The sequence below is a fragment of the Oncorhynchus kisutch genome, linkage group LG28, assembly GCF_002021735.2.
Source record: "Oncorhynchus kisutch isolate 150728-3 linkage group LG28, Okis_V2, whole genome shotgun sequence".
In the NCBI taxonomy this organism is placed as follows: Eukaryota; Metazoa; Chordata; class Actinopteri; order Salmoniformes; family Salmonidae; genus Oncorhynchus; species Oncorhynchus kisutch.
In genome coordinates, this window is record NC_034201.2 from 4,955,566 (window position 1) to 4,983,424 (window position 27,859).

General features: G+C 42.6%; 3 protein-coding genes across 3 annotated transcripts; 1 reads left to right on the forward strand and 2 right to left on the reverse strand.

Moving 5' to 3' along the window:
• Positions 1 to 134: 134 nt before the first annotated feature.
• Positions 135 to 3,759, reverse strand: LOC109883620 (ras-related protein Rab-38-like). The gene is made up of 3 exons (XM_020475656.2): positions 2,900 to 3,759; positions 2,096 to 2,364; positions 135 to 869 (listed from the first exon to the last, which is right to left on the reverse strand). Exons 1-3 carry the CDS (start codon positions 3,090 to 3,092, stop codon positions 708 to 710), a joined length of 624 nt encoding a protein of 207 aa, XP_020331245.1. The 5' UTR covers positions 3,093 to 3,759; the 3' UTR covers positions 135 to 707.
• Positions 3,760 to 3,763: 4 nt separating this feature from the next.
• On the forward strand, positions 3,764 to 9,336 carry LOC109883619 (ras-related protein Rab-39B). The gene is made up of 3 exons (XM_020475655.2): positions 3,764 to 4,153; positions 5,109 to 5,335; positions 5,642 to 9,336. The coding sequence occupies exons 2-3, from the start codon at positions 5,121 to 5,123 to the stop codon at positions 6,066 to 6,068; spliced, it is 642 nt and encodes a 213-aa protein (XP_020331244.1). The 5' UTR covers positions 3,764 to 4,153; positions 5,109 to 5,120; the 3' UTR covers positions 6,069 to 9,336.
• Positions 9,337 to 13,658: 4,322 nt separating this feature from the next.
• Positions 13,659 to 27,859, reverse strand: LOC109883611 (cationic amino acid transporter 3). Its single transcript, XM_020475647.2, has 12 exons — positions 27,346 to 27,859; positions 20,110 to 20,559; positions 19,794 to 19,955; positions 19,459 to 19,642; positions 19,161 to 19,279; positions 18,717 to 18,939; positions 18,427 to 18,566; positions 18,019 to 18,121; positions 17,597 to 17,826; positions 17,307 to 17,473; positions 17,100 to 17,208; positions 13,659 to 16,812 (listed from the first exon to the last, which is right to left on the reverse strand). Exons 2-12 carry the CDS (start codon positions 20,474 to 20,476, stop codon positions 16,664 to 16,666), a joined length of 1,953 nt encoding a protein of 650 aa, XP_020331236.1. The 5' UTR covers positions 20,477 to 20,559; positions 27,346 to 27,859; the 3' UTR covers positions 13,659 to 16,663.

Here is a 27,859-nt window from a genome sequence, read left to right on the forward strand (position 1 = left end):
GGAGAACTGACATCAATGCTATCCTTTTATACCTGTGTAGGAATAATATAATGACATAGTAACAATGTTGCATTAACATGCTATGTTGGACAACTGACATGGTCAAAATAGGCTACAAAAATGGACAACTCTGCTGAACCCCACATCAAAGCCATTTTAATGAAGTTAAAGCTATAGGCCTACACTGCATGTACATTATAGGTACATCAAGGCACTGTGGCAGTGTTGTCCCTCTCCTATAAACAGAAACACCCCCTTTGTATCAGTCTGATGTCAATCAAACGACATCTTTATATCACACGGTCATACATCCTTGGTTATACAACTGTAGACGTCATAATGTGTGTCATCTCGTTGCTGATATTCTCTGCTTTTGTCATTTAGTTGTCTGAGGGACTGAAATGAGGGGGAGCCCTGCTTTCACAATGTAGAGAGGTGGTTCACACCAAGAAGTTACAATAATGTATTTCTTGTGAAAAGAAAAATGTTCCACTCATTATATTACTATTTTACAATTACTCACACCACAAACATGATCATAAATCCACATAGAGAAATACACCACATCTCTCTCATAACATATTTTTTCCCATGGCCCCTCTCAGCTTCTCTTGAAGATGTTCTTTAATTGGACCGGTCTGACAGACTACAGAGAGACACGTACAGACCCTTGAAGATCTTCCTCTTTCTCCATTCTCTTTGATGGGTCAGAATTTGTTACATGATCCACAGCGAACTCTTTCTTTAACACCGCTGTTGAACCCAGGCAGAACCTGCACATCTGGGTCTGAATCCAAGACTGTACTCTCTTCATTGGCCAGGATATGTTCAACCAGACATCTCGCTGCCGCTTCAATGTTAGTGCTCTCCTACAAGATGAAACAGAAGACACAATCGTGTACAGCTAAATGACAAATAGACCTTAGAATGATCTCAGATGGGAAGTAATTCCCTGGCCAGATCTGCTCAGGATTCAAAATCCTCTTACCCTCAGGCAGAAGGATGTTGCTAATCTTCCATCATTATTATAGGGCGGCAAGGGTAGCCTAGTGGTCAGAGCGTTGGAATAGTAACCGGAAGGTTGCAAGTACAAACCCCTGAGCTGACAAGGTACAAATCTGTCGTTCTGCCCCTGAACAGGCAGTTAACCCACTGTTCCTAGGTTGTCATTGAAAATGAGCATTTGTTCTTACCTGACTTGCCTAAATAAATAAAGGTAAAATAATAAAAATAAATTAACGTAAGCTACCAGTTGGGTAGGCCCCAGTGACATATTCACCCAATCAGCCTTCACACCCAACTGAGTAACTCATTAGAGAGTGGCTGTGAGTGTCCCCTTCCTCTCAGGTTCAGTCTGTGAGAAGGGAACACACCTTTCACAGCCTTCTGGACCATTTCACACGTTCCTGTTCACATTCCCCTCGGCTAATTAGCCTGTAGTCCTTATACCCCAGGGTATGCTAACATTTCATTCCAACTGATCTCATGTATTTATCAGCCGAGTGTGATTGCATTTCATTGAACACTTTAAAGTAACCCAAGCTGACAATCAAAGGCTGTTGTCAAACGTATGCTCTTTATAATTTCATTTGTTTTATCATTATTTAACCTTTATTTAACTAGGCAAGTCAGTTAGGAACAAATTCTTATTTACAATGACGGCCTACCCCGGCCAAACCCGGGCGAAGCTGGGCCAATTGTGCACCGCCCAATCACGGCCGGATATGATGCAACCTGGATTCAAACCAGGGACTGTAGTGACGCCTCTTGCACTGAGATGCAGTGCCCTAGACTGCTGCGCCACTCGGGAGCCCCAAAAATTAAAGATACCATACTACATAGTGATCTTCCATAGGGGCAAGACTGTCAAATGTTAGCAGCCAAAAAATTACCCAGCAGGAGTCGGTGGAATGTATTTAGAATCATTGAGATTGTGAGGCTTGTCGGTCACATGCACACACACACTCCAAGTGATCAGACATTATGTCTTTTAGGGCAACCCTAGACTTTCTAGCCAGCCATGAAGCAGCCCACATGCGTCAGTTGGGAAAAGCTATGACTACAGTACACAAGCTTCAGTATCTTTCTTCCTCACCTTGGCTGAGGTCTCAAACCATCCCACAAATCCATTTTCCCGACAGAATGTGTCCAGTCTGGGCTGCTGGGAGCAGACTTGATCGGACTTGTTGGCCAGCAGCACAGCTGGGACAGGTTTGCCATGACTCAGGGTGACCTTAGAGTCCAGATCGTCCTTCCACTTGAGCACGGCATCAAATGTGGAGGCACGGGTCACGTCGAACACCACCAGAGCTCCCACGGCCTCCCGATAATACACACGAGTCATATTTCCATAGCGTTCTTGTCCTGGGACAAACAAATACAAGAACAGCACACATCAGAGTCAGAGGCACACAGCACTGGTCTATCTATACTTGAATTATATGTATTTAACTATCTAATTATATTGCATTATGACTTGGCATGATCCAAAAACTGGTCAGGTTTTTCATATTACAGAGAGAGAGAGAAAGAGAGAGAGAGATTCCTGGCAATAACTGCAGTGCTCATGTGACTCTCTAATATGAGCATGACACTAGCTGAGCCCAACACAAGACAACATTCCTCCACAGTGCACATGAAATACCATAGGGAGAAATACTATACACTATTCATTAGGATGATTAATGTAACATTGGCTATCTATGGATAAAACCAAATATAAGTCTCATAAAAGTGTGTTAATTCATTGATAAGCCTGTTGAGTTGTTGAAAACATCAATATGATTTTACGCAAAATGCTAAACATGAATAGTCTGACGAATCGTCCAAACCACTGGTATTACAATGAATGGATATATAACGTCAAATATCAAAGTCAAATGGACTGGTTAAGACATACCGGCAATATCCCAAAGCTGTAGTCGTATAACGGTGTCACTGTCCCAGTGCAGAACTTTGAGCGCAAAATCGACACCAATAGTTGCGCGATAATGTTGAGAAAAGATCTGATGGACATAACGCTTGATGATTGACGTTTTCCCGACCCCAAGGTCGCCTATAACGAGAACTTTGAACAAATGCTCCTGCGGCATGGTCTGACTTTGTACAACAGCCCATTCAAAACGCACCACCACAGGATTCACTATTTACCAGTGATGATGGCTTTCTAAAAGACAGATTATGATTTAATACTAATTCCGTTCCAACTACAGTCTACATTCTTTCAAGTGTTTCCATATAGAACATTGAATGTTGACTGTAGGCTTATGTCACCGTGCACCCATACGAAATTATGCCTTCATATCCAAAGGATGAAGTCAAGCAAATTATGTAATCCAATTTGATTCCATCCACCGTAGCCAACACGAAATGTTAATTTTTAATCTTATAATATTTTCAGCATAGGCCAACTTTCTCCTCAAAAGAAAGTCTACTCCATAGCTCTAACACCCCCGCAATGAGTTTCTCTCCCTTCAGTCGCTTCGAGACCAGTTTGCTATACGATGTCATGATACCAAAACATTTGAAAGCTGCCAAGACTCAGCCACACCCATTATCTTCTACCCTGCAATAGCTTACTGTAGGTCTACTTCAGAGCAGGATTCGCGCACAAGCTATTTAATCATTCGGGGACATTAGGCTACACAGTAGTCCACAAAGATAACCCGAATCTAATCTACGAAAAAAAAACTACATTTAAATGTCCCTTTATAGCACCCGGTGTAGCACCCTCTATGGAGAGCAGGGCGTAATTGCGGAGACATTTTTCTGCGTTGCTGTCTGGGTTTTTACGGTAATGGTGCTGATGAGGGATGAGTCGCGCTATGTGATGCTGTTGTTACTGCCATTTCATCAGCGGATTTTCAAAAAATATCTCTCCATCTTTAAACATGGAATTACCATAAAATGAAACCATCGACAAGTTTTAAGGACGGCCATTAGCCTATTTCACATGAAACTCACCAGTATAGTAACAAATCTCAGTGTAGAATAAAATAAAATGATAGCCTAGGACAAGGCCTATTTGCGGATTACTCCTTGGTGTTTGACTAGGCCTCCTGGGATCACTGTTTCAGAGAGCATCTTCGAGAGAAAATATTTCTCAAGATCATGGGGTTTGCTATTGCCAGGCGTTGATCGCCCATCCAACCAGGTAATTTAACATAAGGTTGTAGACCTACATGCCGATGTTGTGTTTATTATGGATTAATATGGCATTGCCATAGAGAAGACCGTTGTAACTCGATCTATGAAGGGCGGAAAGAAGATCAGTTGAATGTGTTTTAAATTAAGATGGCTTATTGTAAAAATGTCAGACTTATGTAGCCCAGACCTAACACGTTTCCAAATTTTGACACGGGTGAAATGAGTATTCAATATGTAGCCTATTGTTTGTCTATAAAAATGTGCATAACTGCCCTTTTAATTTAGTTTGTAATTAAAAAATCTATGTTATTGCACTTGATTGGCTTTGCACCAACGGTGTTTCTATGAGAGCTGAATATACGAGTTAAGAACCAACGGTGTTTCTATGGGAGCTGAATACACAAGTGTTATTTTGTAAGAGCTGTCTGTGCATTTACACTGGAAAGAGGAGCGGCCTTTCCCTCATTGTAATGTAGGCTAGGGCAGGCAGACTACTGTTTTTCAAGAATATGCAATTAGTCCGTCCGCAGTAGGCTATTGAAATTCTACATGTAATAGTTCTTAGCACCACTCATGTCGATTTTGGATGTTGCGCACACATCATCACGAATAGGCCGCGAAAAAATTGTCAGGCCCATCACAGAACTACATTAAAAAATAGGCAATGTTTACAAAAATTGGAGTCAAACAACCCACTGGACACACACTGGTGAATCAACGTTGTGTCCACGTCATTTCAACGAATATACGTTGAATTGACGTCTGTGCCCAGTGGAAGCTTACACCAGTTGAACTAAGCTCATGATAAATATACTGTTTAAGTGATATTCTTCAAGAATCAGTGGGTATATAGGCGATCATTAATGAATGTACTGTAGATACGAAGGAGTCTAGATTTAAGCTAGTCTACTTGAGTATAGGTTGATTATAGACCATTTACTATTCGTTTTTTTGTGCCATAGATTCTGTGAGATATGGAAGCGATATGGCTGTACCAGTTTCGACTCATCGTCATTGGGGACTCGACAGTAGGAAAGTCGTGCCTGATCCGGCGATTCACCGAGGGACGCTTTGCGCAGGTGTCCGACCCCACAGTCGGTGTAGACTTCTTCTCAAGGCTAGTGGAGATAGAGCCAGGGAAACGCATTAAACTTCAAATCTGGGACACTGCTGGACAAGAGCGATTCAGGTTACGTTTTTAGATTGTATTTTCCTTTTTTAAATCTTCCATTGTAAAGACGAAATCATTTGTCTTTCAATAAATCACGTTTTTTGTTGTTGTTGATAGTCATCTGTCAATATTATTGTTATAACAATATAGTATTTAGATCTCTGTATTATTCATCTCGGAGCCTTTCGTTGTCTTGATGTTTGAACCTCACCACTTCCCTGTCACATCCTTTGTTTTTCCATTTCCCCAATTCTCAATAAGTATATTTACAATTTCTTTCAATTCTCTCTCTCTTCTTTGCTTAACCCCCTCAACCCTCTCTAGGTCTATTACCAGGGCGTACTACCGCAACTCTGTTGGTGGGCTACTGCTGTTTGACATCACCAACCGTCGCTCCTTCCAGAATGTGCATGAGTGGCTGGAGGAGGCCCGCAGTCATGTCCAACCTCACAGTATCGTCTTCCTGTTGGTGGGTCACAAGTGTGACCTGGAGTCCCAGAGGCAGGTGAGCCAGCAGGAGGCTGAGAAGCTGGCAGGTGCCTATGGCATGCGCTATGTGGAGACATCGGCTCGCGATGCCATCAACGTGGAAAAGGCCTTCACTGAGCTAACGCAGGACATCTTTGAGCTCGTGAAGAGCGGTGACATCAACATCCAGGAGGGTTGGGAGGGGGTGAAGAGTGGCTTTGTGCCCAATGTGGTGCACTCCTCAGAAGAGGTCACCAAGAGCGACCGCCGGTGCCTCTGCTGAATGTCCTGTCTGTCTGGTTGGCTTTACCCCCCCCCTCGCTCAGCCCATGTATTCCTGTAACATTATGACCCATTAGCTCCCTTACTTATCACCTGGCATTTATTTGGCTTTTTTTTTGGGGGGGGGGGGGGGGGGGTGAAGCTCGCATTCAATTGCCAATCCCTGTGCACACAAGTTTCCATTGCCCCTTCACAAGGGGATTGATGGCTGATTTCAACCCTGTTATGGTCAACCCTGTTATGGTCAACCCTGTTATGGTCAACCCTATTTGGCACTTAATAGGCCATTGCTATATAGTAATGGGAAAACTCTTTTTTTAAATGAAGTTGAACATGTGCTGTCACATTATGGCAGAATGTTATAATTAGGTGAACCCCCCCCCCCCCCCCCCCAAAAAAAAATAATGTACCAAGTTACACTTCTCAAAGGGCACCGAATTGGTGGAACGACCCAATTGCCAAAGTAACCTTCCTCGCCTCTGTCGTACCTGTTAGATGCACTTGAAAGAAAAGAAATGCCCTGCTTTATGGTGAGATTTTCCTCTCTGTAGTTATGCCTCATCTTGTGCCCTTACGGAAGGAACACACCTCAAACTTTACAAGTCTGTCCTGGAGTCTGGAGCGCTCACACAACTTTCGGGAGGACACCTAACCTCCCTAGTCTGTTGCTGGCTGGTGTGTGCAATACAAGGGGACACCAAATCTAACTCTGCTCTTTAAACCCTCTCTATGGAAAGATCCAATTCACAGAGGGAAGCATGTGTTGTATTAGCACTGCGTGAGCATGCGGGGAATGGCACACTGCTGTGTGCAATGCCTCCTCTGCTTTAGTTCGTGAGACTGATGTCACCACCAGACAAATGAACAACCTGAGAACACATCATTGCCATCATCCCTTGGATCATAGATAAGATGGAACCAAAGTTTGTGTGTACCGATTCAGTTGCCAACTGTGTTTCTATATGAGTATCCACAGGGAATTTGTACCGTTGAGTGTGGGTATGCACTGTGAAATGCCTAACATCAATGTTTTTATTGCGGTTTGCGTCCTCGTTGCTCATATTAAATGCACAGTTGGTGACATGTACAACATATCACCCCTTTTAGCTTCCCTGTCCATCGATCATAATCATTACAGAGAATGTGTCTCATGAGAAAGCCGTTTTATGTACTCCGTTGGCTTAAACTGTACGCTCACCCCTTAAACATTGACATCTACCCATATGCCTCCTGATGAACACTGAAGCTTTAAATGGGGTCGGCTGCACTAGGGTTGTTTGCCTTAAGTGTCTTAAGACCTCCATACTGTATGGTCGTATGCTTGTAGTTTTAAAACGATTATAAGCAACATTCTGCATAACGCAACATGTCCGATATTTCTTCCCGCCCTACACTGTAAAAAAAATATATATATATTTAAAAAGGACTTTTTTGGATCAACCTAAAAAAAAATACTCCAACTGGTTACAAGTAACTAAGTTAGGGTTTCTCAATTGAAAAACAACACATTTGTTGAAACCAAATACAGTCATATGAAAAAGTTTGGGCACCCCTGACAATTTCCATTTATAAATCATTTGGGTGTTTGGATCAGCAATTTCATTTTGATCTATCAAATAACTGATGGACACAGTAATATTTCAGTAGTGAAATGAGGTTCATTGGATTAACAGAAAATGTGCAATATGCATCAAAAGAAAATTAGACAGGTGCATAAATTTGTGCACCCCAATAGAAAAATCACATCAATATTTAGTAGAGCCTCCTTTTGCTAAAATAACAACCTCTAGACGCTTCCCATAGCCTCTAATGAGTGTATGGATTCTGGATGAAGGTATTATGGACCATTCCTCTTTACAAAACATCTCCAGTTCAGTTAGGTTTGATGGTTGCCGAGCATGAACAGCCCGCTTCAAATCATCCCACAGATTCTCAATGATATTCAGGTCTGGGGACTGGGGTGGTCATTCCAGAACATTGTACTTGTTCCTCTACATAAATGCCCTGGTAGATTGTGAGCAGGGTTTTGGGTCGTTGTCTTGTTGAAATATCCAGTCCCGGCGTAACTTCAACTTTGTGACTGATTCTTCAATATTATTCCCAAGAATCTGCTGATATTGAGTGGAATCCATGCGACCCTCAACTTTAACAAGATTCCCAGTACCGGCACTGGCCACAGCCCCACAGCATGATGGAACCACCACCAAATTCTTACTGTGGGTGGCAAGTGTTTTTCTTGGAACGCTGTGTTCGTTTGCCGCGATGCATAACGTCCCTTGTTATGACCAAATAAATCAATCTTTGTTTCATCAGTCCACAGCACCTTATTCCAAAATGAAGCTGGCTTGTCCAAATGTGCGTTTGCAGAAAAGGAAAGGCTTCTTCCACATCACTCTCACATACAGCTTCTCCTTGTGCAAAGTGCGCTGAATTGTTGAACGATGCTCAGTGACACCATCTGCAGCAAGATGAAGTTGTAGGTCTTTGGAGGTGGTCTGTGGGTTGTTTTTGACCGTTCTCACCATCCTTTGCCTTTGCCTCTTCGATATTTTACTTGGCCTGCCACTTCTGGCCTTAATAAGAACTGTGCCTGTGGTCTTCCATTTCCTCACTATGTTCCTCACAGTGGACACTGACAGCTTAAATCTCTGCGCTAGCTTTTTTTTAGCCTTCCTCTAAACTATAATGTTGAACAATCTTTGTTTTCAGGTCATTTGAGAGTTGTTTTGAGGCCCCCATGTTGCCACTCTTCAGAGGAGAGTCAAAGAGAACAACAACTTGCAATTGGTTATCTTAAATACCTTTTCTCATGATTGGATGCACTTGTCTATGAAATTCAAGGCTTAATGAGCTCACCAAACCAATTGTGTGTTCAAATTAATCAGTGCTAAGTAGTTACAGGTATTCAAATCAACAGAATGAGAAGGGTGCCCATATTTTTGCTTAGCCTATTTTTCACATCTGATTTAATTTCATACAACTTAATATTGCTACACTAAAAATCTTTGTCTGGACAATACCCCAGTACTCAGCTTTTATTAGAAAATGAATGGCATGCCACTGTGATCATTTTCTGTGACGACAGAGTAAATTATTATGCAGCCTCAGAGGGGTTCCCAAACTTTTTCATACGACTGTATATGATTCAATGACGACAATTTTATTTCATTATTACCACACCTATATTTGAAGTTGCAATGTATTTTTTTTTTAACTCAACTTACTTTCCCTCTTTCGGTTAAACCTAATAAATAACAAATACAAACTCATATTTCATGTAAATGTAACCAATTTTTTTCATATTGTTCCAAGTTCACTTTTTAATTTGGAATTACCTATCCAAATCCAATTAAATCAATTCCCTGTAAATCAAGAAATTTAGTTGGTTCGATAACTTGAAATAATGTTTCCAAACATATTCTTTATACATTTAGTAGCCACAATATCATAACCAAGAATTAGCTACCTTAACATAGAAAACTTAACAGGCTCTTTAGTACCATATATGCACTCATATGCAAGTATCATTACAGATGCTGTCAGTGTACGAGTTTGAGTTTGAATAACAGATACAATAGACCACATTAACAGGAACAACATTTACTCTCACAGGTGGGCAAAAATAACTAACTGAAAGCCACGCCCCCCAATAAGCTATACCTCCAGCGTATATGCCCCACCGCTATTCAATGCACATGCGCTCGCTCATGAGGTGTTGAAAGCAATTTAGAACTTTCATTCCCCAAAAAATTTGATTGTCAAATTTGTTATTTGATTTCAGGGAAATTTTATAGAATAGGTTGAATGAACCAAAGTGTAATTTGTTATCATTCCAATCAGTAAATGCACTGCAGAACAACGGCATCTTCCCACTTTTTTTTTTTTTTACAATGTATTAGACTCAGCCATGTGCTTTATCTAACCATTAAGACTTCCAACCTCAATCCTTAGTACCTCCTAAGAAGTTTTCTTCCTCAATGCCAGTTTCCACCCACCTTATTAAAACTTTTCGGTAAGCTATGAACCCCTTTGCTTCAAGGGCCCCCATGTCCATATTTCTGCAAGCAGACCATGTCTGAGAGCAATAATCAGGAGCCTCCTGGGTTCAAAGTATCTATGCACCGAGAAACTAACCATTTGCTCTAAAGGAAAGCTACAACATGCATTCATTCATTTTTACTGTCCTCCAAACTCTCACAATGTGTTGAACAAGAGGGTTGTTCATTGCCGCACGTGTATAGTTGCATTTCACCCATTTTACATTTGATTTTCCAAAGAATTACAAGTGTCTTAATGGATTTCCGATATAACATATTGTAAATAGCCAGGGTGTACTGGGTGTATTTATTTCTAGAACAAGAAGGGTAATATTGGCGTGATAGAATTCCAGTTTTACTTTCTCACGATATGTGGAGAAAATGCCATGTTTCAATATTTGTAGGATGTATCATACAGTAACTGGAGTGGAAAGGGAGAAGGCTTTGAATGGGTGTTGCTCTGTTCAGGGTATTAAGAGAGTTTTGGTTTCCCCCACTTTCACTGAAGTCGTACCCATATATCATATGAAAGGAGATATATGAGAAATGAACGTCCGCAACCTACATATTGTCATCCGGAACCTAAATACCCTACATGCTTATTGAGCCTACATGTGCCAGACACATTGCAGTCTGTTGTTGAATGGACTCCTGTCTCCATTCTCTGCTTAAGCCAGGTACCAGATCAGCTGCTCATTTTACAATCACAGCACTGGCGCCAAACAACCGTTGTCTTTCTTTCTAAACCACTGACTGACTGTAATATAGGGTGTCGAGAGAACATTCAGACAGACGGCTCTCCGTAGTTCATGATCTCTGCTAGACACCGGAGGCACTGGATGACGCAGTTTACCTGCACAACGTCACGTCGCCGTTTGAAATGGCGACATATATCTCTAGTCAAAGCAAAGATGGATTTCCAATTCATTTATGTGACTTGTAAATGTTATTTGAAACAAACATAAAGCCATGTTCCTTTAGTGTTGTATAGGTTTGGGGTACATAGAAGGGGCAGGTTTGATGTCTCATGCTTGTAAGGAATAAACATTTCATCTCAGCAAAGGCACGGTCAATATTACCAATGCTCCCCATACAAAATACATGTGTTCAGTGTTAGTTACCTCTGCATGCACACTTATAACCCCAATGACTTAGATATTCCCCCAGCCTGGAAAAAACATACTGTTTATTCAACAAGCAGTTGAAAGAATTTGATATTCCGTAAGTGAAACTGGATATACAAGCAGGTCAAACACATGGAGACTAAATTAATGTAATGTCGGTGATGTATCTATTTGTACCACAAAGATATTATGAACTAACTCCCTATTAAATTGTGAACACTTGATACGAAAACGTCCGTTTTTAGTCTCCATTAGTGTAATGCTGCAATGCCATGTACAAACACAAGAGGCCAGCACACACTAAAGGGTTGGCCTTGTAAATGGTTAGACGGTAACAATCACAAGGCGCAACATTAAAAGTTAAAGACACATATGGTTCAAATACAGGATGACAAAAACATGGGATTCTACTGTGGATCTAGAAAGAATTCCAATTGAATGTGTATATAATGTAATCTTAATCATCATCGCCCATGCACACAGCGAAGCAGCACCATGTAGCCATGTCCAGCTGCATCCAGCGGTGGAAAAAGTACCCAATTGTAAAATTAAAGATGGAAAATTACTCAAGTAAAAGTGAAAACCCAGTAAAATACTACTTGAGTGTGTTCGGGAAAAGTATTCAGACCCCTTGACTTTTTCCATCTTTTATCACATCCTTATTCTGAAATTGATTTAAAAAAAATAATAGATCACTCTACACAATACCCCATAATGAAAAAGCAAAAACAGTTTTTTAAATACATTTTTGCAAATGTATTAAGAATAAAAAAGGGAAATATTAAATTTACACAAGTATTCAGACCCTTTACACAGCACTTTGTTGAAGCACCTTTGGCAGCGATTACAGCCTCGAGTCTTCTTGGGTATGACGCTACAAGCTTGGTACACCTATTTGGGGAGTTTCTCCAATTGTTCTCTGCAGATTCTCTCAAGCTCTGTAAGGTTGGATGGGTAGCATTGCTGCACAGGTATTTTCAGATCTCTCCAGGGATGTTAATTCGGGTTCAAGTCCGGGCTCTGGCTGGGCTACTCAAGGACATTCAAACTTTCCCGAAGCCACTGCTGCGTTGTCATGGCCTGAATACTTTCCAAAGGAACTGTAAAAGTATAAGGAATTTGAAGTTATTTATACTTTTACAGTACCTTTGGAAAGTATTCAGATGTCTTGATTTAAGCAAACCAGACCGCACCATTTTCTAGTGATTACATTTACGGATAGCCAGGGGCACGCTCCAAAACTCAGACATTTTCAAATGAAGAATGTGTTTGGTGTGTCCGCCAGATCAGAGGCAGTTGGGATAACCAGGGATGTTTCTGTCCTGCTAAGCATTCCCGAATGCAACAAGTACTTTTGGGTGTCAGGGAAACTGTATGGAGTAAAAAGTACATTATTAGCAGAGAACAGTCTGATTAGGGTGGCTGGAGTCTGACAATTTGTAGGGCCTTCCTCTGACACCGCCTAGTTCTGGATGGCAGGAAGCTTGGCCCCAGTGATGCACTGGGCTGTAAACACTACCCTCTGTAGTGCCTTGTGGTCGGAGGCCGAGTAGCTGCTGTTTTCACTTTAAAGTATTTTAACTTAAGTACATTATGGCTGCGTCATAAGGTAGATTTTGACAAAGACACTAAACAGAGGAAGCCAAGGCAGCAGGGGCACCTAGAAAGGGGAGAGAAAGCAAGTCATCATGTTACTGCATATCTAGCTGTATTATAAAAAACTGTGACGACAAGGTTGAAAACCAATGAATAAACACTGCACCTGTGGTTTACACCTTCAATAAGTATTCAGAAACTAACCCTGAAGGTGAGGGCTTCCTTGCTCTCAGGTTGCCTCCAGATGATGACATAAAAGGGCACAGACCAAGGCCAGGAGAATCTGAACACATCATATTCATCACATGAACCAAATTAAGTTGTTTGAAAATGGCCTGTGGCATCTATAGGAGTTTATTCTGGTTATTCTAGTGTCCAAATTGACTACGAAGTGTAAATAGGATAACTTGAGTCAAAGTCAGTCTCTTTCAAAACGTAATTTGCAAGATTATTACGAAATAAGGCTATGTAACAGAAGGAAGGGTACGTACATTTTCCTTGGGTTATTTCAATCCTGCCCACATCTGGCAGCACCCAAGTAATCATTCATTTGAAGCACTGACCATGGTACATTTGGTTTCACTTTTGATCTCAATGGGGCTATTTAGGGACCATCAATAAATGTAAAAAAAAATGTACATGTACGTGGTTTCCCATCCCTTCAAGGGACATTGAAACTCTTTTGGCAGTTACCTGTACATGCAACATTCAAAAGTTGTGGATCTGTAGACGAGGGCAATTTGTTTTATGGATGTATTCCCTCCCCCGCTTGATAGGATTATGAATTTTCTAAAACAATTCCATTTATTCTTGAGAATCAAAAAAGGCATAGAATTGATCATTAACCATTTTATTTAGAAAAGAACAATGAAAATACAGCTCATTTATACAGGCAAGTACACAACAGTATGTGGACACCCCTTCAAAAAGAGTGGCTTTGTCTATTATAGCCACTCCCGTTGCTGACAGGCGTATAACACACAGCCATGCAATCTCTATAGACAAAAGATTGGCAGTAGAATGGCCTTACTGAAGAGCTCAGTGACTTTCAATGTGGCACCTTCATAGGATGCCACCTGTCCAACAAGTCAGTTTGTCAAATTTCTGCCAACAGAGCTGCCTCGGTCAACTGTAAGTGTTGTTATTGTGAAGTGGAAACATCTACAGGAACGCCTCAGCCGTGAAGTGGTAGGCAACAAAAGCTTACAGAACGGGACCGGTGAGTGCTGAAGCCCGTAAAAATAGTCTGTTCTCGATTGCACTCACTACAGGGTTACAAACTGCCTCTGAAAGCAACGTCAGCACAATAACTGTCAGGAGCATCATGAAATAGATTTCCATTGCCGAGCAGCCGCACACAAGCCTAAGATCACCACGCGCAATGCCAAGCGTCGGCTGGAGCGGTGTAAAGCTTGCCACCATTGGACCCTAGAGCAGTAGAAAAGCGTTCTCTGGAGTGATGAACCACCAGTCACCATCTGGCAGTCCGACAAACAAATCTGGATGCCAGGAGAAGGCTACCTGCCTGAATGCATAGCGCCAGCTGTAAAGTTTGGTGGAGGAGGAATAATGGCCGGGGGCATTTTTTCTGGTTTGGGCTAGGCCCCTTAGTTCCAGTGAAGGGAAATATTAATGCTACAGAATACAATGACACTCGACGGTTCTGTGCTTCCAACTGTGGCAACAGTTTGGGGAAGGCCCTTTCCTGTTTCAGCATGACAATGCACCCGTGCACAAAGCGAGTTCCATACAGAAATGGTTTGTCGAGATCGGTGTGGAAGAACTTGACTGGCCTGCAAAGAGGCCTGCCCTAAACCCCATCGAACACCTTTGGGATGAATTGGAATGCCAACTGCGAGCAAGGCCTAATTGCCAAACATCAGTGCCTGATCTCACTAATGCTCATGGCTGAATAGAAGCAAATCCCCACAGCTATGTTCTAACATCTAGGGGAAACCCTTACCAGAAGAGTAGAGGCTGTTATTCAGCAAAGGAGGGGGGGGCAACTCATATTAATGCCCATGATTTTGGACTGAGATGATTGACGAGCAGGTGTCCACATACTTTTGGTCATGCAGTGTATTTACAGTATATAAAACCGAAGATAAAACCTGTGTCTTGGTTTACCAGCCAGTGGGATCTTTGAGGTGGTAGGCATTTTTAGGAAACGGTTTCTTTTGGAGATGTCTAACAAACCCTCAAGAAACAATGTTAAAAGTAATGCCAAGAAGCACAACTATAAAACATATTCATTTGTATAATATACAGCATTCTACTAATAAAAATACAGCTATACACACTGTACATCTACAGTTATTACTGTACTACAATACCATATCTATCAATTATCCTCGCCATCTCCAGGGTCTTTGGAGATGAGCAAATAAAGTTCAAATTTAGAGACCAGTTTTTGCTGGTCATACTCATGTTCTTGAACCAGTGTCTCCAAAGCAAAATGTAATTTGGTCAAGCAGCACCACAATTAGTGACTATTAACAAATAGATTCACGAGTAGACCTGTCAATTATTTGGTGAAGCAAGTTTTGCTATACACAGTAACACATTAAAAGCAAGGGGGTAATCAAGAGTACATGTAAAGAACACAAAACATCTATAAAAAGCACATTACTCGATTAAAGTCAGTTGAAGGGCAGAGCAGGAAAATAGATGACTAAAATGATGCAAACCCGACAGCCAAGCTGCCAAGAACAAGTTTCAATGGAAACTAAAAAAAAATTGTGAAAATAGGTTCACAAGAAGCTACAACTAAAGTAATATTAGTGGTAATAGCTGACCAGGACTAAAATCACTGTCTTTAAAAAAAGACTCAATACAGCGCATCGTCTAGATCACGCGGGTAATTTCTTTGTTTGACAGTTAAATCTACGTCTGTAGACAGCTCAAGCAATCGAGGCAGAGATCTCAAACTCAAGTATTTACATATAAAAAGGGTAGCTCGAATTTGTAAATCAAAACTCCAGAGATAAATAGAAATGCATATAAAAGGGGTTTACAAGGGTACAGAACAGCCCCAATGATGATACCGAAATTAAAGATTATTCAGCAGACAGTGCAGAGGTGCTGGGATGCGTTATCACCCTCCAAAAGGTTGATTTTTACCTCAGTCAATTCTTTGGATGGACCTCAGAGGCAAGTAACACAGGGACTTACATCACCATGAAAATGATAACATACATCATTACTTTACAGAATCACCGGCAACAGATTGTTCATAAACGCCTTTAACATTATAGGATATGTAGTTTGAGGTCTCCCTGGTGATATTTCCATCTCATGCAGCTTACTGAAGAAGCTGACACCAACAACAAAAATTCTAATTTCTGCAACTAGGTGCACAAGGTACTACTGTTAAATCGATTGCTCTTTGGCAGGTGGAGGACAGCTCGTCTACGACAGTCATCCCAAAAACAAAACGCCCACATCGGGCCTCGGCACGGTTAACAAGTCTACGGAGGCCCTGACCAAGACTGTAAACCCCACAGACACACTGGTACCCAGTAATACATATGGCCCTAACCAACAGATCCTGTACAGCATATTGCTGCTGGAGGCCCCGGGGGGGGGCAAACGATTGGAGGCACGGCCACCAACTAGCAAGAGACTAACGGTTAATAAATAAATTTAAAAAAATCACTAGTAATGTTAATAGCAACTTTAAGTGTTGAAAGTATTACTCATCAACTGTCCAATAAAGTGTAAGACAGATCTCCCAAAAATGAAAGGTAACCAATCTAGAGACACACATTGCAGTGTCAGTTGAATTGTCTGCCTTCCCTTCAGTGGTATAACGTGTGGGGTTTCCTCCAGCCCCTAGCCGTTCAGGGGCTCATCCCCTCTGCCTCACTCTCGTCTCTCCCCAGGTAGATGGGCTTCTTCTTGGTCTGGAGGGCAGGCTCGTATTTCCGGGGGGTGCTGTTGACTGCCTCGCTGCTGTGCCAGATCCCGTAGCAGAAGTAGATTGCAAATCCTGAGGGAAGGAGAAAGAGAGAGGAATTAAGTTGACTGAATTAAAGAGGGAATGTTTAAAATGATGAATCTGCCACGTCGGTTTGCGATATTACAAAGTTACTGCAAACAAACAGTTCCCCCCCCCCTCCGGCATCATTGCACATGCGATAGAACAGCAGAATATGTACTGCAATTACATTGACCATGGGGCAGACGGTTTCCACTACAGCGGATTCCGTGATTAACATGTGATTCGATTGTGAATTTAGAAACATTTCCTACTCTGTATAATGTAATCTAACTTACCAATGCCCATCCAAACAGCAAAGCGGCACCACGTAGCCAGGTCCAGCTGCATCATGAGGTAGATGTTGACAAAGACACTGAAGAGAGGCAGCCAAGGCAACAAGGGCACCTGGGGGGGGTGAAACAAGTGAGTCGTTTTACTGCGTACAAGTTGTATATGAATTGGTTATAAGCCGTGAAAAAACACTGAAGTATCCAGAAACTAACCTTGAAGGTGAGAGCTTCCTTGCTCTCGGGTTGCCTCCAGATGATGACGACACAAAGGGCACAGAGCAAGGCCAGTACTACACACACCGTGACCCACACAGGTTGAACCTCGATCAACTCATCCAGCTTCCCCGCCAAAACCACACACAGCACAGTGATGAGCACCGCTAGAGAGGACGAAGAGAGAATCAAAATGTGCTTTCTCTAAAAAGAGCCGCTTTGAAAACAACCCGTGGTCAACTGCATTACAACGTCATAAGTGAGAGAAAAAGAGAAGAGGCGTCACTCACAGATAATGGCTGTGGTGGCATAGACGATGTTCCCAGAGATCTTAGTGGGTAGATTCCCGCTGGGGAAGAGGAGGCGGCGGGGGGTGAACTTCTCCCGGAGGGGTCGGTCCTCCAGATCCAGGCCGTCCTCGTCACCGCTGTCTCGCCCGGACACGGCCACCTTCTCCCCTCCCACCAGCTCCACCAGCTTCTCACTCTGACTGGACGAGCTCAGGGTGCCCGGCTGGTACCTGGACACACACACAGACAGGAGGGAAGAGCAGGTCAGTTTCCTGGACCATGAGAGGTAATCGCACTGAGAATGTCAAACACCATTAGCAAATCACATAATTGGAGACAAATCATAATTTCAATACCACAAAAATGCGGTGTTAGGCATTATAGTATATTTAAAAGAAAAAGCGGTACAAGTCGTCACCCACCTGAGGATGAGCACACAGATGGCCACTAGTGAGTAGGCCAGCAGTGTCCCTATGGACATGAGGTCAACCAGGGCAGCCAGGTCAAATAGGAAGGCCATCAGAGCTACAGGGAGAGGGGACAATGAGCATTACCATCATACATACTCTAGAAAACACAATCCACATCCCCTCAGTTGGTTATTTACTCTAGTTATTCCGGCATTCAAAAACAATGAAGAAAAAAAGAGAAACAAAACACTTTTAAACAGCATTCCACTGATCAAAGGGTCTATTTCCACAGGCTTCCCTCCTGCTGCACATAGTTTCATACATAAACAAAAACAGAACAGCAGGAGTTGACTACAGTGGAACCCAGAGGTAGTAGAGCAGAACCAGATGAATGAACAGAGGCTGGAGGGCTGAACTCACATGCCACACAGCCAGAGACGATGGTGGCCATCAGGGGCGTCTTGGTACGCGTGTTCATGCGGGACAGGCCACGGAACAGGAGCCCATCCTCTGCCATGGCGTAGATAACCCTCGGCATGGGGAACATGGACCCAAGCAGGCTGGGAGGACAACAAAACCAACATTATATACACACACATAACAAAGGGAGTGCATTTGATAGCTTGACAAGAACACCAAGTACTGAGGAGTGTAGAAGACAAGGGAGCTACAGAACAGTAGCCATAGTGCGGTCTATCGGCCTAACTGACCTGGTGGAGAGAGCACAGAGGGAGCCCACAGCCACGATGTAGTGAGCAGCAGGCCAGCCTACGTGGATGAAGGCCTTTGGCAGGGGGCTCTTGGTGTCCAGCAGGTAGTAGGGCATCATGAGTGTGAGGGCCGCAGACACCCCGAAGTAGGCGAAGAAACAGATGAGCAGAGAGGCCACGATGCCCACAGGGATGGAACGAGTTGGGTTCTTAGCCTCTTCGCCTGGGGGGGGGGGGGGCAAGGCACAACATTTATTTGTCTGGAACTATGAGAGAGTAACAACCAAATAGAACTATACATTCCAACTATTTAGCGAAAATTGGCCATCATAAAAAAAAAGCTACATTTTGATTAAGTGGTATGTAAGTGAGCGCTCAATCTACTGAGAACAAACGACGTGGTCCTATCTAATGTTTAGCTTTGGAGCACAGTAAATAACTCACTTGTAGTGGCGATGCAGTCAAACCCCACAAAGGCATAGAAACACGTGGCAGCACCAGACAGAATGCCACGGAGGCCAAAAGGAGCAAAACCACCAGTGCCAAACGTCTTATCCACAACCCTGAGGGACATAGAGGCGGCAGGGAGATGCGTCAACTATACAGTTTTATTTCTGAAGCCAAATGCAGAGATTAAAACACAGCTAGACACAATGAAAGCATGATTTAGTCAATGGTAGTGCCCTATAATGGAATCTCTGGCTAAATCTCAGCCGGTATTAATCTGTATTTGAGGACTCACTCTTTGGATAAGCTGGACACGTTGGTATTACTGGCGTTGTTAAAGTCCTCCAAAGTAAGGTTCCAGTTAACTGTGTCTCCCTTCACAAAGCCTGAGATGATGACGAAGCCCAGCACCACCAGGTTGACCCCTGTGAAGATCTTATTCACCAGAGCCGACTCACTCACGCCAAACGCCAGCAGCCCTGGAAGAAGCAACAGTATGGCATTAGGAGACACATATCAAGTTGCATTAGGTACATGTACGTTACAATACATGCAAGCTTTTACAATGAGGCTATAACTTATGTGTTGCCTCCCCCAGCACTATACATTTTAGTTGACTGAAGTCCTCACCGGTTAATAAGAGCACGAGGATGAGCGCAAACAGGTCTGGGTATTCAGCCAGCACCCCCCCCGGGGCGCTCATGGCCATGGACGACCTGAAGAAGTCTGATATCCTCTGCTCCACCAGGCTATCGAAATTAGAGCTCCAGGCTCGGGCCACACTGGCTGTACCTAAAAAGAACCATTGAGAAGAAGAAGTTAACGTCATGGAAACCGTCGACCAAACTCAAGATGATAAGGCAGACTAGAAACTAACTACAGTTAACATTGTGGCTCAACGCAAAAGCATTTGAAAACGGAAGCAATTTCCAATCTACAAACTCACCGAGGACATAGGAGAGGATGAGGTTCCACCCCGTGATAAAAGCCCAGATCTCGCCAACCGTCACGTAGCTGTACAGGTACGCCGAACCAGTCTTGGGTACGCGGGCGCCAAACTCTGCGTAACAGAGTCCGGCCAGCATGGAGGAGAGCGCAGCGATGAGGAAGCAGAGCACGATGGCAGGACCAGCCTTCTCCCTGGCTACCTCACCAGCTAGGACGTACACCCCTGCCCCTAGCGTAGAGCCCACCCCCAGGGCCACCAGGTCCAGTGTGGAGAGGCAACGGGCGAATCGGCTTCCCTCATCGGAGCAGTCCAGTACCCTGCGTCGCAACAAGATCCGGCCAAAGGAGGCCATCTTGTCTACCATGGTCGCGTCTGCGGAGGGAGCTGCAAAGCTGAAGGGGTTGACTGAGCAGAGCGGCGAAGAGTTAAGACGGAGCAGGAGAGATCCTATGATCAAACAGAAGGGAAGCAGATTAGGCTACAGTTTAAGCTAGCTGTTGTTGCTTTACTTTGTTTCATGCGGATCCCTTGTTTGCAAACCAACCGTCTCTGGGATACCGAACTGACTGATTAGCTCTCATGTGCGTATTTAGTCAAGTTGATATGTTACATTTCTGTATGGTGCCACACTCGTATTGGTTCCTCCTACTCGGGTAATTCCAGTAATGTTTTAATTCCCTTCCTGCAGGTTTCCAGACAAGCAAACCACATTCTTCTAAGGAACAGCATGCTGCTATTATGAGTCTTCCCAGAATTACATTTCTCCACCTTCAATAGTGCTTTGTAAAAAATGTTTCTAAACATGACCTGACCGGTAGAGAGCTTCGATAAGCTGACACGATAGTGAACACCAATCTCTCTGTGCCTCGCTATTCACTAATAACCTTACTGGAGGACTACAATTTTAAAAGACATGGGCAATTCCCAATGACTCAGATTCTTAACTTTAAAAATGTATGTCAAACCAAAAGTTGAACAACTTTTGCAAACTTTGGTAACAGAATTACAGTAAAATCTCCCTCTGTTGTATTCTGCTAGCAAATTTTATACCTGCAGTTCTTCTTATAAAATGTGCTTGTGTAAAATGCGTGTACATTTATAAAAAAATATATATAAAAAAGTAGTCCTTGTCCATAGAGCGCGATGATTTGTTCAACTTTGAAATCAAAATGGTGGTTTGGCATACGCTTCAAAGTGAACAATCTGAGTCTCGGCGAAATTCCATTACCATGGAATTGCCCACATGCCGACCACCTTTAATCATCAGAAACAATCGTTGTGTAGTCTATTACATGGTAGAACGCAATTGACTATGTTACATAGAGGCCCATATCATGTCAAAATACAGTTACAATTCAAAACCAAATGAAGTGATACAACCACTTGGCATTTAGCCTAGATAGATAATATGAAAAATCTGGTTTATCTAAGTTCACAAGGTTCATTTGCCTTCCTCCAAGAGCTAGGCAGTAGATTGGCCCTACACTAGCAGAAACACGCCACAATTCAAGTGTTATAACAAGTCTTCAAATTGGTATCCCACATTCTATTACATCTAGCATGTCCCACAAAAAAAAAGAAGTGACAACAGCGCAGCATTTCAAGCAAAACTTTTGCTCAGCAATCTCGTGTTAACGACAACAAAATCATAGCATTCACGTCAGCAATGTAGCGTTTTGGCATTTACTAGGGGCATCGCTGACCAATACTGATAGCACCAGTTACAACAAACCCCGGCCCCCTTCAGGTCAAGGACAGACAGCATCGCTATCTGTGCAGGTGCCAGACTGAAGGGACACTCACACACAACCACCTCATAAGCATTGGAGGCTCTGGTCACATGACCTTGTCTAACTGGCGGCAGCTGTCCACACAGCTCCATGTTGACATTAAGCACGTTGCACAGAACGTCTGGTCCCTGTCTCGACCAACCGTAAGGTCATCATGGCTACTGCTTATTCGAGATATCTGAGACACTGCCTCTTCAGCAGCACACCAAACACTCCACAAGAGGTTGGTGACTTGGAGGTGTAGCTTAGCCTCTAACACCTATAATAATAAACGTTTTTGGCCCATTCTACGTTATTATCCATAGGACACTGTGCACAATCACCGGAAGGTTATTGAGAAAACAATTTGCAAACAAAGAACAAAAAAAGGAGGAATGTCAGTATAAAATAAACATATCCCCTGGTATCTGAAGGTAACAGGAAATTAAAAAGGTAAAAAAATAACTCATGTATCAGGCTGTTGTCACTGTCACAAACTGTCTACGGGGAAAATAGTCGCCGCTGGTTTGATCGAGCATTCAGCCTGGGCTAGCGTCCGTGATTGGATCACAATGGTGCAACCAACTATATTCCATCCTGCACTTGGACATGCACAATGGCTTCCTTACTGAAGTCTGCATGGGCTTGGCATATCCACCTTGTAACTTAAACCAGTGTTTAAAAAAAAAAAACACCATGGCTGTGCTCTCCAGGGATTATGATTGAACAACAGAATAGTTAGGCAAGACTGAAACCGCATACAGGGTCTGCTCTCCTGAAGAGTTGCATTAGCTGTTTTAGGAGGCCGGCGGGCAGGGCAGACATCATCTCCGGCCCTGAGAAAGGTTCACTTCTGAGAGTCCCCCTGCCTGCGATTAATGTGCGGCGCCTGAGAGGTTTAGTCTGTTCTGCCCACACAGTAAGCTCTGGAGGTAGGCCACCCTGCGTCACCTAGACCAACTAGGCTAATCTTTTCCTTGTGGTCTTCACGAGGGGTGGCTGGCCTCTGTGAAACAGGGGCAGCTTCAGACCAGGTTGTGAAGACACCAACACGCAGCTCCTCTGGATGCTCAAAATCAGGCATGCTCATTGGAGCCTCCAGGCCAAAGGGTTTAGTGGGACTCTTTTCCTGTAATAGGTAGGCTATAGTATACAATGGGTAGGAGTATTTCAACCACTTAAAAAGCATTAAAAACTAGGCCTAGTCTAATTGCCTAATACTTGGGCTGGGAATTGCTAGGGACATCACAATACGATATTATCAGAATATTTTGGTGCCGATACGAAATGTATCGAGATCCGATACTGTAATTTGATTGCGATTCGATGTTTCAAATATTGCTCACCTCTGCCGCAGGGGGACAAGAGAGCCATGGTATTGCTACCTAATACCATAAAGATTAGATGTAGGTGTATGTTATAAGGCTTTTAACTAGGACTTCCAGCACACAAGTAACCACCCAGCGGAAGCTTCCACAGATACGGTATATTATGTGCCTCACTGAGCTTTTCCAAAGCACATGCTGCAACAGACTAAGAGGATTATCTTAGCTCTGAATCTCATTACAGACTGTTGCTCACTCCACACAAAGCACTTTTATTTTTTTGACTCACTGTCTAGCCTCAACTCTGCCATCACGATACGGTATTATGATTAGCCTAGTTTGTTATCAGGGTGTCCTAAGCTTCCTAGGCTTTATGATAGCATATGAAATAAAAAGTTAAGACCTAGGCCCTCATCGTTAGCTAACTTACGATACTCTATAAAGTGGAAAGAGTGGATTCCCTTATTGGTTAGTGTTCCTGCTCACTGGTAGGTAGGATCACGTTTGTTTTTATTCCCTCGTGGTAGTTTCCATCCAGTTATCTCAAACCTTATAAAATAATAAATCACAACAGCTATGACTGAAATAGGATGTTGTTTTGGTATATTGACTGTATGTTTGTTTTTACTCCATGTGTAACTCTGTGTCGTTTTATCTGTCGAACTGCTTTGCTTTATCTTGGCCAGGTTGCAATTGTAAATGAGAACTTGTTCTCAACTTGCCTACCTGGTTAAATAAAGGTAAAATAAATAAATAAATAATAATTTGTTCATTCGACATGGCGGGTCTGTACAATTAAATCATGAAAGAAATGGTCGTAGAGTCACGCAATGATACGGTGTGTAGTCCTCCCAGAGCGACTTAGAAAACCATGCAGTTTATTAGGCTAGAGATTAAATAACTTATGAGGAAGTTCACAGAGTGGTGAAAGTCCATGGTGATCTTGATGCTCCTTTCCAATAAATATTGAGGGTCTGAATCTGGCGACTTGACAATTGATGCTTGACAAATAAAAACATTCTCACTTATCCAGACTGATGATGTCATCATGTAGACTTGCCTACCCACAATGCAAGCTGGTGGCTAGAGCACATGTGCCAAGACCAGAGCAGGCACATTTGCTATTTGGCGCAACAGTTTTGTGACAAAACTATCAAGAGTTGAAAATGCAATGGAAACACATTGAACTTTAGATGTTTATTCGGTACATAAAAACTTAAGTGAAAAGGTACATTGTGTGCACTGTAATCACCCACTGATTTGTATCTGCAATAAGTCCATTTGGTGGGAACACAACACTTGTTTGAGACCATTTGAATGAAAATATGTTGCCAAATTGGATGGAAACCTAGCAATAGACACTGAAATACATGGATATGGACCAAATTTAGACAAATAATTACACACAATTAAGATAAGATTTATTAAAAGGCAGCTGACCTCAAAAACCTACTTCTCTGCTTCAATTTTTTTTTGTCATAAAGTCAGTGTCTTAAATTGAGATTTGAGCGATTTAGGTAGTACCTCCCCAAAATGTACCCTATGCTAAGCCCCATCCCATAATTTTGAGCGACCAACCACAGCGGTCAAATCTGATAGCAACTGTTGTCTAGTCCGACACCTCAGACAAGCACATGTTTAAAGCCAGTATTGGCAAGAAAGTATTCTCCCCCCCCAAGTTAAAAAAATATATATATTTTAAAATTGTGCGCCGTCATCCTACAATTACAAATAAACTCCATTCAAAAGATTAAGTAGCAGCCTGTTCGCTCTCAGCATATCCTTCTCCTTTAATTTTTCATTCCATCTTCCATTGATTAGATATCTCCTTACTTTGGCCACACATGGAGGCTCTATGACTGTAGACTATTGCCACTTTGATGACTTATGATTGGCCAACAAACTACACGTTCCACACCCCACTCATGAAAAGCAAGAGCAGCAGCAAAAATGATCGTGTTCAGATCTGTACAGGCCCTTCCGGACAAGTCAGTTAAAGTAATACATACCAGAGATAACAATCATATCCAATCCGACCCAGAACCTTGACATTATTTAGACGGGTGCCACTAAGTTACTCAGTTGGTGGCATGCAATAGAAAAAACATGTATATTCTTGTAAAGTAATTCGCAGTGCTTTAGTAAAGTGCAATAGACTCATGAGATGTTATTCAATAAATAAGTTATTTCACCGTCTCCTCATTGTTTTGAGTCAAAATATTTTAAAGATGCACTACCCCGAAATCACGCCACAATTTCCTGGTTCCTAAAAAGAGCGTTCTTGCACCTCTCAGTCCTGGAGTGTGGGACAGAGAACGTGAGTGATACGGGTGGTTCTGCCTGTCACTTGTCCTCGACAGGCTTGCAAAACAGTTTGCAAAGTCCAGGCACCACTGCTATAATCTTCAAAAATGTTCACTGTAACAAGCATATCAATTAATGGGTGCACTTTATAACATAAGCAGATTTGAAAATGCCTCAAAATGACAGCTTTACTCCAGCCCTGCATTTTATGTTCAACTAATGACTGCTGACTTCATGACCAGGTGGAATCATTTGACAAACTGGCTCACCATGCAATTTGTGGGTACAATTACCATATATTAAACATTAAGCAGACAAGGTAATTATTTTAACACCTACACATGGTGTTTCTTGCCCCTTTTATATGCTTTTTCAGATGTTCATTGGGGGAGTGGATACTTTAATAGGCTGGTGCAGAGTGCCCTTTCAGCACTCATCTCAGTGGGCGAGGTCACCCTTGGAGCGATGTGATGGGCGGCACACTTCATGCATCACAGACAGTCAATGGTTGTCTAGCTGTTTGACGCTATGGTGCAATCCGTTTTCTAGTCAAAAAAGGACTACTGCTATGAGTGAACTTCAAGCCACTGGAACAGAGCCAACAGGATCCCTTCCTTCTTCCTCAATGTCCAATGCCTCTGCCATGACCAGTCTACACAGAGCTTGGGGCAAATTTGCCCCTGAACATTTCAGAAAATGTCCCAGCAAATTTGTATTTCCATCCATCAGCTTAGAATACTAGTGACCAAATAAATAAATGCCTTCAAACCCCCTTACAATAAAATAAAATAAAAATCCTCTGCATGACGACCAACCTGCACATGAAACAATTACTAAGTAAGGCGGTAAAGTTTATGTTCTTTAAGAGTACATATTGGGCTGGCGATCCATGAACAACCGTCTGACATGAGACTGAGGGCGAACAACTTTCAACACACAGACCAGGAGTCCTGAGGGTGAATGTGACGTGTAACACATTTTTGCTAGTTGTGGCAAGTTAACAGCAGCAACTATAAAATCCTGCTAGCTAGCGAACTCAAGCTGATGCAATAGCTGATGCAACATGTTAAAAAACAATGCGGTTAGCTGCAGTAGTCAAGCCAAGGACCCGTCTATTGTCTAGCTAGACTGGTATATTATGAAAGTCGTTTGTGATTAGTTAACAAACCAGTTGCATTCCCACTGTTAATATAAAGTTTAAAGGTTGCACACATGCATGCCTACAGTTCGCTGATGTGTACATTTCTACCTGACGATAATTATAGCTAGATAACATTATCTAACTAACGTTAGCTAGCAAAGTAAATTGAACTAGTCGACCGAGGACTTTGTTGATAGCTAGCAAGTAAAACAATGAATGATGGCACGCGGCAGTTTTTACACCCGACAAGACAAATCCACGTTGCTGCAACGAACTAGTTTACACAGCACATATTCGATTATAACGTTACCTAGCTAGCTACCGTTAATAGCCAATATGCTAACTGGCTAAATTATCGTTCCCCGCTAAAAACAACCGCCTCGCGAGCAATGGTATTGGTAACTAACGTTTGTTGGAAAACGTTAGGTACCCATCTAACTATTTATTTCAAAATAAACAGCCTAATGATTATTCTAACCCCTAAAATACGTAACCAGTAATGTACGGTTTTAAAAGGGAATATCGTTATAATAGTTGGCTAAAGTTAAGTGTTTCTGACAACACACGAGGGTATGATTACGTCAGAATGAGCGCGAGTAAAAGACTACGGAGTCTCTACACATGGACCCACACATCGAAATGTAAGCACATACTTTTCAGTACAATTAAAAAAGTGTGATGTTTGTTACTTTACCTTTGGGTTTACTTTAGAAGGTTCGAAGGCTCGACAACACGACCAAATACAGTTGACTTCACGTTCGCTGATGAAACAACCCGCGTTCCTTAGTTCTTGTGTGTCGGTTTTTTTTGGTTAACAGGGCGGACACAGTGACGTGGATATTCGTAGTATAAACAACCCTCGCCTATGTCGGGTGGCGCAAACCATTCATGTATTCCAGGGTGCATCTCCAATGCACTACAGTGGCTTCCTCGATTCGCCTCCCCGCCACCAATTGCACTGATCTTAAAACATACGAGGCGAAACGCAATTACGCTTTAATTTCTCGACTTCTTTCGCGTCGGTGCAATGGAAGGAAATGCAACAGGGAGAGGAAGTTTTTTTGAAAATGATTGAGATAGACCCACACTTTGATCTTTACATTGTTTTTAAAAGCAAAATTCAGAGAAATTCTACTACAAATCCAGGAGAGGTGTGCAGTCATTATGCCCTTTCAAGCCCGTTGTGCGTGTGAGTGCATGTCATTCCC

Coding starts and splice junctions, on each gene's coding strand:
- LOC109883620 (XM_020475656.2), bottom strand. CDS start 3,092: ATGCCGCAGGAGCATTTGTTCAAAGTTCTCGTTATAGGCGACCTTGGG. Junction 2,365..2,899: donor ACAGCTTTGGGATATTGCCG/GTATGTCTTAAC, acceptor TGTTTGTCCCAG/GACAAGAACGCTATGGAAAT. Junction 870..2,095: donor GGTTTGAGACCTCAGCCAAG/GTGAGGAAGAAA, acceptor TTCATCTTGTAG/GAGAGCACTAACATTGAAGC.
- LOC109883619 (XM_020475655.2), top strand. CDS start 5,121: ATGGAAGCGATATGGCTGTACCAGTTTCGACTCATCGTCATTGGGGAC. Junction 5,336..5,641: donor GCTGGACAAGAGCGATTCAG/GTTACGTTTTTA, acceptor AACCCTCTCTAG/GTCTATTACCAGGGCGTACT.
- LOC109883611 (XM_020475647.2), bottom strand. CDS start 20,476: ATGGTAGACAAGATGGCCTCCTTTGGCCGGATCTTGTTGCGACGCAGG. Junction 18,122..18,426: donor CGTCTCTGGCTGTGTGGCAT/GTGAGTTCAGCC, acceptor CTCTCCCTGTAG/CTCTGATGGCCTTCCTATTT. Junction 17,474..17,596: donor TGCCACCACAGCCATTATCT/GTGAGTGACGCC, acceptor CGTCCTCTCTAG/CGGTGCTCATCACTGTGCTG.